Source organism: Seriola aureovittata, chromosome 11, assembly GCF_021018895.1.
Source record: "Seriola aureovittata isolate HTS-2021-v1 ecotype China chromosome 11, ASM2101889v1, whole genome shotgun sequence".
NCBI classification, from domain to species: Eukaryota; Metazoa; Chordata; class Actinopteri; order Carangiformes; family Carangidae; genus Seriola; species Seriola aureovittata.
The window spans coordinates 17,035,027-17,047,198 of NC_079374.1; the positions used below are offsets into that span (position 1 = coordinate 17,035,027).

The following is a 12,172-nucleotide window of genomic DNA, read 5'->3' on the forward strand; positions in this document are numbered from 1 at the left end:
CCTGTAAGTGGCATTCAGCTCCATTTTACCAATTACACCTCTCTATCCTTCTCGCAGCATTCATCTCTACCGTGTTCAGCGTGACAGGTGCAACGGGGCCGACGCACAAATTCAAGGGGTTTTGGCATCTTATGTCAGCCAATGGTAGAGCGTGTGGAGTTGGGGCCGGCGGGATTTAGGGTGATGGTCGGGCACCTGTGCCAATCACAGTGTCTGTAGGAGGAGTTAAAGGGCTCGGAGGTGTGTCTGAAGAATACGAGTCTACAGCTGCATACTGTATCCAACTCGGGGAGTAATGGCATGAGTACTGCTTTATACTGTTTAGACAAGCTTTACCGTGCGCGCGTTGGAAACTAATATTCGACTATTTCTGCTTTTGCGTCAGTCACAAATTCAGCCTGCAGGCACCGCGAGGCGAGGCGGAGAGCAGTCGAACAAACTGTAAACTTAGTCAAAAGCGACTAAAGTCTCCAAACTCCCAGGCTGAAGAGGCTTCAAACGCGAACGCTTCAACCTTTCTGGCTGTTTCAAGGAAGGATACGCCGCTGGACATGTGAATTTAAAGGAGATAATTGCCAAGCACAACAATGAAACCAACGACCGCCCCGTGTTGCTTCGGCTTTCTCCTGACTTGCCTCCTGTTTGGGTCGAGCTCCTCACAATCAGGTGAGTGAACGCCATCCGCCTGCTGCCCCGGTGCGCAGCTCTGTGGGCTTTCTGTGGAGCTGGTCGGTGCGCCCTGAGCGCAGTGGCACAACTATCCATCGAGCATACTTTTCCATGAACGCTGCTCTTTTTACGCGTGTGTCAGGAGGGTTTTGACGGATCCAACCTGCGCCTTCTGCTGTGATTTTCACTGTCAACCTTGAATTACACTATTGGAGAAACGCATTTAAACAGTTACAGTGAAAAGAGGGGGGGTGACGTACAGGGAGCACTGTGGTAATGAAACACAGGTGACAGTCTGAGCAGATTGCAGGTTGTAGCGGTACATATCTGTTGTGTCGAGCTGAATGAATCCAAGCGAGGGACTTGCTCTGTCTCCTTCGTGCACAGAGCGGCACTGTTGAATTTGGAGAGAAAGGAGAGCATTTAATGTCCATCACACGTGTCCTTTAGACTCAGTGTGGACAAACAGAGAGGAGTAACAGCCTCGCTTTATAACAGACTACTGTGCTCTTGTTTCCCCTCCTGTGGATACACAGGCTGTCTTCTGCGAGACTCTGTTTCAAAAGTTCCTCATTGACCGTGTTTTTTCCTCCTCTGCAGACTACTTTATCTCTAAAAAACAATGCCAGTATGGATAATAAGCTGCAGTGTAACCCCTGCCTCTTCTTTTTTTTCGGTTTATTTGAAATAGGACAACGGGTTGTGTTTAACAGCACTACGCATACAGAGCGTTGCCATTTCAAGGACACCAATTTGACCGGAGCACTTAAAGTTGAAAGTCCTGTGGGGACTCGTTTGGAAACACTTTCGTTGTTGCGGGTTGTTGTAGTGCTGATCTGTGTAACTCCCGCACCTGTGCAAAGGGTGATAAGTGGTGAACATTCATCCATACGCGTTCTGTAATCGGGATAAAAGCAAAGCGGATTACCGTGAAATTACATTATTCCTCATTTTAAAGCGAGTCCCCTCAGGGTTCGTGCTGACCACACTTTGACAATGAGCGGTGTAGCGCACATGACTCACACTGGCAGCGGCAGTACCGTTTGTGCAGCGCAGCGGCGCTCTTTACGCACAGGGACTCATAGTCGCCAAGTGATCGTGTGTGTGTGTGTGTGTGTGTGTGTGTGTGTGTGTGTGTGTGTGTGTGTGTGTGTGTGTGAGAGGTTGTAAAAAATGACTATTCACTGAATATACAAAAGCAAAACACTACTATCATCATCATCCTCGCATGCATATGCAGTCATATGACTGTACATGTCCATAACGCACACAGACGCTTCACTGCCTTTAGCGACGCTCCTTCCACCCGCTCTGTGAAACTATTTCACCTCCTATTCAGAGCCAGTGTTGATGTGACTGATTTGGGGAAATTGGATTAAACGCTAAATAACGCAAATCAACTACACAAATGAAAATTTGCCCAAACACACAACAATATTGAGTCTTAAAAGTCGTTTTATTTGATACTTAAAGCCAGTGTTGAAAATCTGCAGTGGATGTGAGATAATTCCTCTTGTAGCCTCTCCATTCTCTGTCAAATCATGCCACACATTTTTTTCTCTCGCGATTTTTTAACGAGCAGACACTTCTGTCTCGTTTTCCTTTGTTGATCTTGCTGCTTAAAAGAAGTGAGACTTTTTTTCAAACAAGCTTCAAGTTCCATGAGCACAGCTTGTTTTTAAAGAGAGAAAAAAAAAACATTATTTTTGCACTATATGCCCTTAAATTTAATCTCATAACTAGTGAATGCGCACAGGTTAACGTACAGGCCCTCCACTGTAACATATGCTTAATAAGATCCGCGTCTACAAGGAGCAGAGAGTTATTGAATTAAAAGGCTGGATGCGGTTTAAAAGAGACAGTGTGTATAGGGAGGGATGCGTGTCGTAGCCCTGTGTTACAATGATGAAAACGCATTCAAATGAACTATTTCTAGTGCTTTTTATTGTTTATTCTGTTTCAGCTTTTAAAGGAAAGCTGGAGAAACTGACTCGCCTTTAGTGCGAAGGAAAAGGCGATACATTCAAGAAACATTTAGGTTTTGGATCTGGTCACCAGTTAGGAAAAATTGTCTCTCAATCTTTTTTTTTTTAATCCTTTTTTTTTCACTTGTTTCAGTAAATTTGGATTTTAAACCTAAACATCAGCATATTGATATTCATATGAACTCTCAAAGGCATGTTTTACAGCTGATTTCAGGAAATGAAATCAAACACATTTCCATCCTCCCAGAACAAATAGAATATAAAAACTACGATTCCCTTCAGGACCACTTCACGTGCCTGTGTTTCAATAACCTGTCTGATGTATTCCTCGGAAAAGAGGGAATCCAGCATGAAGGTGACAGTGGTGATTGTCTCTCTCATACGCAGGCTGCTACCATCCCAGGGAGAGCTCTGAGTCATGTAGAATGTTGGAAGTTAAAGGAACACAAAAGACACACACACACACACACACACACACACAAGAGCGGATTATATAAATATCAGTATGTGAATCTGCGTAAACGCGGATTAAGTTCTGTCAGTGAGTGGGAATTGGCACAGAGTGTTTGTTTGCGTGTGAATACGTATGCGAACCAGCGCGTGCTCGCTCACACGCGCACTTGTTTTTTGTTTTGTTTTTTCATATAAGGTGCTTTGATAGGAGCTTGCATCACCCCTTATGAGCCATTAAAAAGGTAATGCTCCGTGATAAAGCGGCTAAATTCATGTAAGATTTGATACCATTTATGTTGGTTTGACATTTCTCTAAGATGACACCTTTTCAGCAACTGTGGAAATTAGAACCTTCTCTACACCGCCATGTTGTCATGTTTTTTTTTTTTTTTATTGCTGAAAAATCTCTTAAATTCTGTAATTTTCCCAGCCCACATACAGAACCGTGTAATACCGGTTAAACACAAATATTACCTGATAAGACTGGAGTTAATAGGTTTTCATAAAACAGCAGGGAACATGTCAGCAAGATGCTGAGTGTGCCATAGCATCCCTGCACTGCACTCTGCTCTTGATCTGACTGCAGCTGTAGGCTGGAGCTGGAGGACAGAGGTGGGAAATGCATCCAGCTGTCGATCCTGAAACGTATGGCCATGTTCCAAAACTCTATCAATCTTTATGAATATTCATATTTTGTGCGCAAGAGTCAAATCATCTCTTCCAAATGCAGCTGTGTGTGTGTATGTATGTATGTATGTATGTATGTATGTATGTGTATATATATATATATATATATATATATATATATATATATATATAGTGTGTATGTATGTATGTATATATACATACATACATACATACATACATACACACACACACTATATATATATATATATATATATATATATATATTATATATATATAGTGTGTGTGTATATATATATATATGTATATATATATATATATATATATAATGTGTGTGTGTATGTATATGTGGAGTGGGTGCTTTTTCAATTAGTTTAATAACTGCAAAGTAGATAATAAACTCGGACCCTGTTCTACAGCTCTAAGCAGTTTCTTCTTTCCTAATTCAGCTTTGACTCAGAAGGTGGATGAGACACTCTAGAACAGTTGAAGGGTAGTTTAGTGGTTATACCCTCTAGTACATCCTTGATTTTATAGTAGAACCCTCTGTTTACTGGATTGAAACTGACAGTGCGCATCCGGTGTGTAGCTGATATGTGAGTTCATAGTATATCAAAATGTTTACAAGGGGTCAAATGAGACACAGAGAGAGACTCAGCTAGGAAAAAAAGCAGGCATGAGGATTTATTATTTCTTTCCTTTTTCTCTCACCAGACAGTAAACTGACACTTCTTGTACACTATTCATCGTTGTGTTTTTTTTCCTTCTTCTCCCATTCTGGAGCAATGGGAAAGAATGGTGTCACATTTGGTGGCCCACACAGCTCTGCTTTACCACAAAGCCCTCTTACAGTCATATCTTTCCCTGCTGTCGCCTGTTAAAGGAGCTTTGACCCTCCACCGCCACCAGGGTTTTTATTAGAAGAATGGCTGTCTTTGATTAGGTGGTGATGCACTTCCATTTGTAGGGAAAAAGGAATGTGAACCTCTGTACTCTCGTCTCCTCGACTCAGTCTGGGTGAGCAACTTAGGGCCATTGATCTTCCGCATAGCAACATCTGTTAAACTAATATAATTTAACATCAAATTATCCTGTCTTTCTTTTACAAGTAGCCAAGATGAGCTGAAAAAGATGATCAGTGGCAGCTGGAAGAGGAAATATGATTATTCAGTTAATGTGAATTATTCAATCTAGAAGACCACACTAGTGTTTTCCCCTTTCTGGTGAGTTGTTGTTGAGCTTTCCTTTGTATGACAATGATAAAAACTAAAAGACATAATAACAGCATCCTATTTCCCATATGTTAGTGACTACCAAAAAAAAAAGAAAAAAAAACATTTGCTGCAGAAAAGACGTTCAAACCATTTTTATTATGTTTTCCTCTCCTGGGGATTTCACCCTGCAGTCACATAAAGAATAAAAAGCCTTCTGTTTGTGTAATTCACACTGTGGTTTCATTGCAGAAGAGTGGAAACCATTAAGTTTTCGATAAATCTCTCCACTTCTCAAAAAACAAACTGCCTTTGGACCGCTGGCATCAATAATACATGTGTAGCACTCATAATGCCACCCAAGAATCCCTAATGAAAAATCACTCCAATGTTCCAACAGGGGCTGAAGGTGTGTGCAGCAGCCGACTCAAGAGTGAGTCTATGACTTTATTGTTCCTAATGGCGTTTTTTTGTTTTTAAACTGCTGTGATGTTACCGTAATATCCTTTTAATTACTACCACAGGGACTTATAACTTTTATATTCTATCATATTCTTCAAAAATGTATTTGATTACCGCAGATTTCTTTGTAACGTCTGACAGGAGGACATTAATATAACTATTCCATTGTGGAGACACAGTTGCAGACACTGTTTCCCAGTTCTGACGTGTTGATGGGCTCATAACTAGTCGGACTGTCTGCAGCCAACAGATGTGATTGGATCATATCCTTTGTGACCTTTTACAAGCACAGGACCCTCATTTATCACCTGCAGTTATGGATGCGCCATGCATACATGTGCATGTGTTTTGCCATGCATCATTGTCAGCTCAGCTATTAAACGTCCTTCTTGTGAAGGATGTCATAATTGGTTTGGAGTGTCACCAATGTCTGTTCATGCTTAATGTGGCCAGCTGTTTATCACACGTGTGTTTAAAATGCAAATTCTATGTTTGAAGCTTGGTTTACAAGCAATTAGACGACTGCAGATTTGATAAGGTGTTTTGAAAATGGAATGCTTGTTGCCGTTTTTCACTGCCTCTATGTTCTTCCGCTTTTTATGGTTTCTCTTTTTTGCTATCGGTAAATTGAGTGAGCTTTGTGTGTGAGAATGAAAGAGAGGGGAGCCAGAGAGAGCCACGCAAATAGAAATACTGATAGCTCTGTGCAGCAAAGGCCCTGAGTGGTGAATACACAGCAACCAAAGTCCTTCATTAACAAGGTAGTGTAACAGACACACATAGAAACTGTGCGTGTGTCCTGCTTGATATCTTTGACAATATACCACAGCTAGTTAAGACAGATTGGGGACTGAGTTCCAGTCGTGAGGAAATCAATTCACTGCGATTTAATTAGGTTGGCAAATGTGTATTCAGGGCCACCAAGAAGAGCTTGCAGCATGAAAAACAATAAAATTCTCAGGGTTTCTAGTAACACTCAGCCTTTTTGAGAGAGCTGTAATGGAAGCGACACAAACAACACTCAAGAAAAGAGGACGAATGATGCGGTGTCATGCACAGTGCAGACAAATGTCAGTCAAAAATCCCAGCTTTGACTTATTCTCTCTGCATCGCTGTTGCTGAAAGGTTTAAGTCCACTATCGCAGTAAATAAGTTACTTGAACAAAGGTGAAGGCTATTTGTATAAACAGTAAAAAAATGGCGGAACTCCAACTCGGTCAAGTGATCAAACCTTACTTTAACCGTTACTCAGGAAAACTCAAACAATCACGTGGTTTATAAGTATTCAAAATGAAACAATTTGCACAATTCTTTTGAAAAACAGCATGTTTTACCCCACAGACCACACAGTAATGTTACAGTAATGTTACAGAAAATAGAGCAGTTTTTTTTTTGCAAGACACTGAACAAACAATTGCATCAACATTTTTACATTTATTATTCTAAGCATATAAAGTATTGCTGTGATGTCGCCATAATATCCTTCTGAAATGTTGCACATTGTTTTTTTTTTTTTTTAAGTAGGCTTCACATAATGTCCTGCAGCGCAGACTGGTGCCAGTGTGCCTCACACATTGGCGCACACACTCCCACGAGACTCACTCCCACACACTCACACACATACCCACGCACATATACTGCCTTCACCCTGGGCCATCACTCTGAAGTATAAGGCAAATGTGTGACATCCCGGTCCTTGTAAGCCTCACTCCTGTGTTCACCCAACAATGTAGTTGTCGGGAGCCTGAACGCATCATGTATGTCTGTCACTTTGTGAGACTTTTGATCCTCTTTGTTGTTGCTGCTACTCTTCTCACAATAAGCCCGTCTGTCCTCCGCATCCTCCTGGAGGGCTGCAGGAGGCTGTCAGGCGCCAAGCCTTTTGACAACCACATTTTGAGGGTTTCAAAATGTGGTGACAAAGGGTCTGGCAAACATGCGCATACGCTGTATGTGTGTGTGTGTGTGTGTGTGTGTGTGTGTGTGTGTGTGTGTGGTGACTGTTTCTCAGCATTTGTGTGTATGGCTGCATGGTGGGGGGTGGGGTGGGGGGGGGGTAGAGGGTGACTGACAGACTAACCATGCTCCAGAGACTCTCTTTCTGCTTCAGTGTCTGCTTGTTCCTCTTCCTCCGCCCACCCTCTGCCTTCATCTGTGGCTTTGTAAGCCTCCACATAATGCGGGAGCATTAAAATGACAATGGAAATTATGGCTAATCTTTGTTAAGACACACTCATTACCGCCATGTTTTTGAATTAGAGTCCGATGATAAGAGTTGGTCTGCCATGCTTTTTCTCTCTCTGAAGCAACAGCCTGACATATTGGAGTGATGTGTTTTATTCTCACTTTTTTGTGTTTTTTTTTTTTTCTTTTTTTTCTATTCCTGCTCACAGCTAATAATGGTGGCGAACATATGAAAGGATGATAATAGGCTGACAACTTGGGCATGAAAGACTAGCTCTACCTTCAAACGAGCTTTTCATGCAGTTATGCATGTGGGTGTGTGTTAAAGGGCTGATTTCTCTCGACTTTCTCCCTCTCTGTCTCTTTCCTCTTTTAGTAATCCCCTTCTAAAATATTCATAGCTAATCTGCATTTACAATGTAATTACAGACGGGCTTTGAGTGATATCGGATATGGCCGGCGGAACACAGGCTTCACGCAAAATCTTGATTTGGTGATTTGTGTGCGTGAATAAATACGAAACAGCCCTAGGATGTGATATGGTTTAAAGTCATTTAAAAAATAATAATTAATATATAATATATTTTCTTAATTACTCAATTGGTCAGTCAGTCAGTACACTTGGAGCATGAGTTCTCAGTCTTTTCATGCCAAGAACCCAACATGATTTTAATAATTTACTGTATTTATTGACTTGCATCTGAAAGGAACTGTTCACTGTGTGTGATATTGCTGTACACACAGTTATCATGATAGCTCAAGCAGAATGAAATATGTCAAAAACTATCCCCTCTGTCTTTCTGTGTTGCCCCCACTGCTCAAAGTCCTCTTCCCATCTTTTGGGCACTGTTGGCTTCCGTTTAGTGCTAATGGAGCGGTGTGCCCTGTATGCTGTTCTTGCAGGTCGATTTTTCACTTGTGTTACAGGAGAGAGGGGGGGGGGGGTGTCGGGGGCTGTGGCGTCCTTTTAAATGAAGCACTTGGCGTTTGTGACCTGTAATAAATGAGTTTGCAGTCAGTCATGGCAGCTGTAAGGAGACATCTGGGAGCAAGAGAGGGAGAGAGAGGGGAGATATTCAGACTTTAGTGGGAGACAGTTTATCTATGCGAGGATGAAAAATGGCTGCACCAAACATGCTATCACTTCCACAAAAAATAATATTAATAATGCTATGGTACAACGTTAGCAGATTACTATACAAATGTCAGGGGAAAAAAATGCAGTAAATGAAAGGCTATATCATGGAGAATCTTACTGCAAATACAATCAAGATTAATATTAAATCACAAAATCGCTACCGAATACCATGAGAGAAATGTAAAACTGAACACAACAAGCACAGTATAAATGATGGCTGAGGAGCATGAGCATATAATAAGTAATTTTCTGTCTGAATATTAGTCAAATAGTTATTATTCATCAGGGCTGCGCTGAAAAAAAGAACCAGAGAGAGAGAGAGTCAAACAGGCTGAGGAGAAGAAAATGAGAAGAAAAACCTTGTGAACGGTAAAAATAATGATCAGTTTTAATTTCCGATTTGTCACCACGGATATGCATTTCTCAGCCTCGCCTCTCCGTAGGGTCACATCAATTCACAACAAACATGAAAAACGAACATAACAATTATAATCATCTTTGTTGTATGGTTGTACTTTGAGTATTTATGAAGGAAGTCATCTTTATTATTTTTGCTTTAAATATTTTGACCGACTACTGGGTCACTGTGTTAACACTGAAATATCAGTTGAGTTAAAAAAAAAACTTGTTTTGGGGACTCTTGTATTGGAATATTGATTTTTGTTCTAAGAGAGAGAGAGAAAGAGAGAGAGATAGAGCATGAGCCAGAAAATACAGGAATCTCAGCACTTGGTGGTGTAATCATTGAGTCATTAGTACTGATCAACAGCTCTTTCAAAGCCCACATTATGATCATTTAGGCCCCTTTAACATCAGCCAAAGATACATTCGACTCTAGCTTCAGAATTTATTCTTTTGTGTGGCTCTTTTAATGAATTTAATATCTGCTAGCAGATCAAAGTCATGACAGATAAGAGCCTCTTTTATGAAAAGTAACATTTTAGTTTTTCTGTAAATATAGATTTACTTTCAAAATAAGAGTGCCTTAAAGGAAATTTTTGGTACTCTTTCTAGCCTGGAGTAGTGTGGCTGTCGCTGGTGTGAAGCAGCAGTCACCTTGCAGCAGAGCAGAAATAGCGCAGCTCTCTTTGCCTGGATGTGAAGGTACATAAAGCACAGGATGAGAGGAGCAGGAAAGGCAATTGACCTTGGCTGCTTTTGGGGGCTGGCTATACAGCCATCCGGCTGGATGCTCTGGCTCTGCAGCTTGGCGGAGAGCGAACGGAGAGGAAAGAGACAATGCTGAGTATGGCAGTTATTGTTCAGTGTAGAAAAGCAGATTTTTTTTTTTTTTGGTTTGAATTTATGTAAATCAGTGAAATTTGAACAATACTGCAAAAAAATATGATCCTGGAAATTCTTCTCTTTGGTAACATCACTATAAGTTGATCATAATGGAATGTGTCGTTTTTTGTCGTCACACTAGACATACAGTACAGCAAGCCTAACATTGTGTGTGTGTGTGTGTGTGATGGGATGTGTGGGCAGGATGGGAGTGTGTATCAAATGTGAAAGGAGCTGAGTAAGTGCAACCCAGGTCCAAAGTCAACCCTGCCATTTTGCCCCGCTGTGTGCTAGACTGTTTACCTGAGACAAGGGTGCTTTATCTCAGCCAGTCACTAGTGTACGTGTAAACACACAGGGGGGTGCACTGTATATCATGCTGTTTTCAGCCCCCCTGCCTTTGTTCCAAAACCTCACTCCCACAGAGAGACATTATCCCCCGTTGGCAAGGTGAATGGGGTGCTGATATAAGATTATTTGTAGCAGCCAGAGTGAGACAGAAAAGAAGGGATGGGGGTGAGGGGTGAAAAAAAGAGAGGCTCTCCTAATTTTAGACGGAGAAGGGCAGCCAGGCAGCCGAGTACACAGGAGGAGAGGTGTCTTTTGGCGGGGATGGGACATGGGTGAGTGTCTTGGGAGCCTTGGTTAAAGTGGTCGCTATCACAGGAGCTGGACGGACAATTAATCAGCAGCGGCCCAGAGGGGGAGCTGGGGCTCTGACAGGGACACTTCATTCTGCACAGGACACACACACACACACACGCACACACAGACACACACACAGATCTGCTGACAGGCTCACCCATAGCTTCTTCTCACCTCTTTCTTTTCACTTCTGTTCTCATGGCTTATCTTGTTTCCTCCTCCTTGTCCTCTTTTCTTCTCTCATCTCCCTTCTTGTGCTCTTCTTTTTCTTCCCTCCTGTTCTCATGTTCACTTTCCCCCTCCTCTCTGCTCCCCTTGTCTTTTCTCTTGATGCTTTCATCTCCTTTTTGTCTATCCTCTCCTTTCCTCTCCTCTCCTCTCCTCTCCTCTCCTCAAACATGTGTTTAGCTCCCTGAACCTCTTCATTAGAATAAGTTAAGAGTCCCTCTTGTGACCTGACAGCTGACTCCAAACTCTGTAAGAGTTGGAGTTTCTTGCGGCTGTAGAGGGAGAGGGGAGGTTGGCAGAGGAGAGAAATAAGGTGAGATAGGATTGACTGGTGGCTATACTTCACCCTAACTGCCCCTCCTGTCTTCCCTGCACTCATCCCTCCATTTCTGCCTTCCCACCCCACCCTCTTTCACTCCCCACGGCTGGCGCTGAGTGATTGATGGATTCAGATTTGACATGGCCCGGATCACCCGAGGGCGTGAGCAAGGACACTGGTGAGATTTAGTCAGACGCCGGAGAGAGGCAGACAGGGAAAGTAAAAGACAAAGAAAGGAAGGTGGGAACAGTCGACACTGTTGACCATCATACCTTGCCAGGGTTGCAGGGGTGAGTAAACTTTTTCCTCAAACGGTGCACCTGTTCGCAGTTTTCCATTGCATCACCCTGTAGCCTTTCCTCTATGTTCCAGGAGACATTTTTTATGGATGGAATGGGAGCAAATTGACTGTGCTCACCGTTATTTATGACAACGATTTCAAATAGTTTCAAAACGTAGGATATTAGAGCTCTGCCTCTCAGAGCGCGTCCCAAACAGTGACATATGAAACTGAGCTGTAGCTACCGATGTGTAGTCATGTTTGATACGGACATAGATGTCTGATCATAAATGTACCTACAGTGAGTTCAGTGTATGTGTGTCTCCACGTTTAATTGAGTGGTGCGCTGCGTCCCCCTCCAAGGGGGGTCCTGGTCCTCCCAGTAAGCAAACACCCACTTGACATGGAGCCAGGCAAAGGGGGAACAAGGCCCTCAGTGTCTTCCTGCTCTAAGTGCTTTGTCCTGGAGGAGGCTCCCGCCGTGGCTCCTGGCTCGCAGCTCCACGTGACTCGCCTGGAAATGAGGGAAGCACTTGTCTCATGAACATTGTCTGGACAGGGATGGGTCCTTTCCAAGTCAGACTCAGGCAAAATAGATCTGAAAGTTCAGAATCCATGCAACATTCTTTCATGTAATAATTGTGGTGCAGGGGAAAAAGTCTCACTCAC

At 42.5% G+C, this 12,172-nt stretch overlaps 1 protein-coding gene across 2 annotated transcripts in view; it reads left to right on the plus strand.

Annotated features, from left to right (window-relative positions):
- Positions 1-292: 292 nt before the first annotated feature.
- The window catches only part of LOC130177451 (receptor tyrosine-protein kinase erbB-4-like), a 316,805-nt gene continuing 304,925 nt past the window's right edge, over positions 293-12,172 (plus strand). For both annotated transcript variants that reach the window (XM_056389216.1, XM_056389217.1), the window contains exon 1: positions 293-666. In XM_056389216.1, the coding sequence (XP_056245191.1) occupies positions 588-666 (79 nt within the window). In that variant the 5' untranslated portion in view covers positions 293-587. The remainder of the gene's footprint in view (positions 667-12,172) is intronic.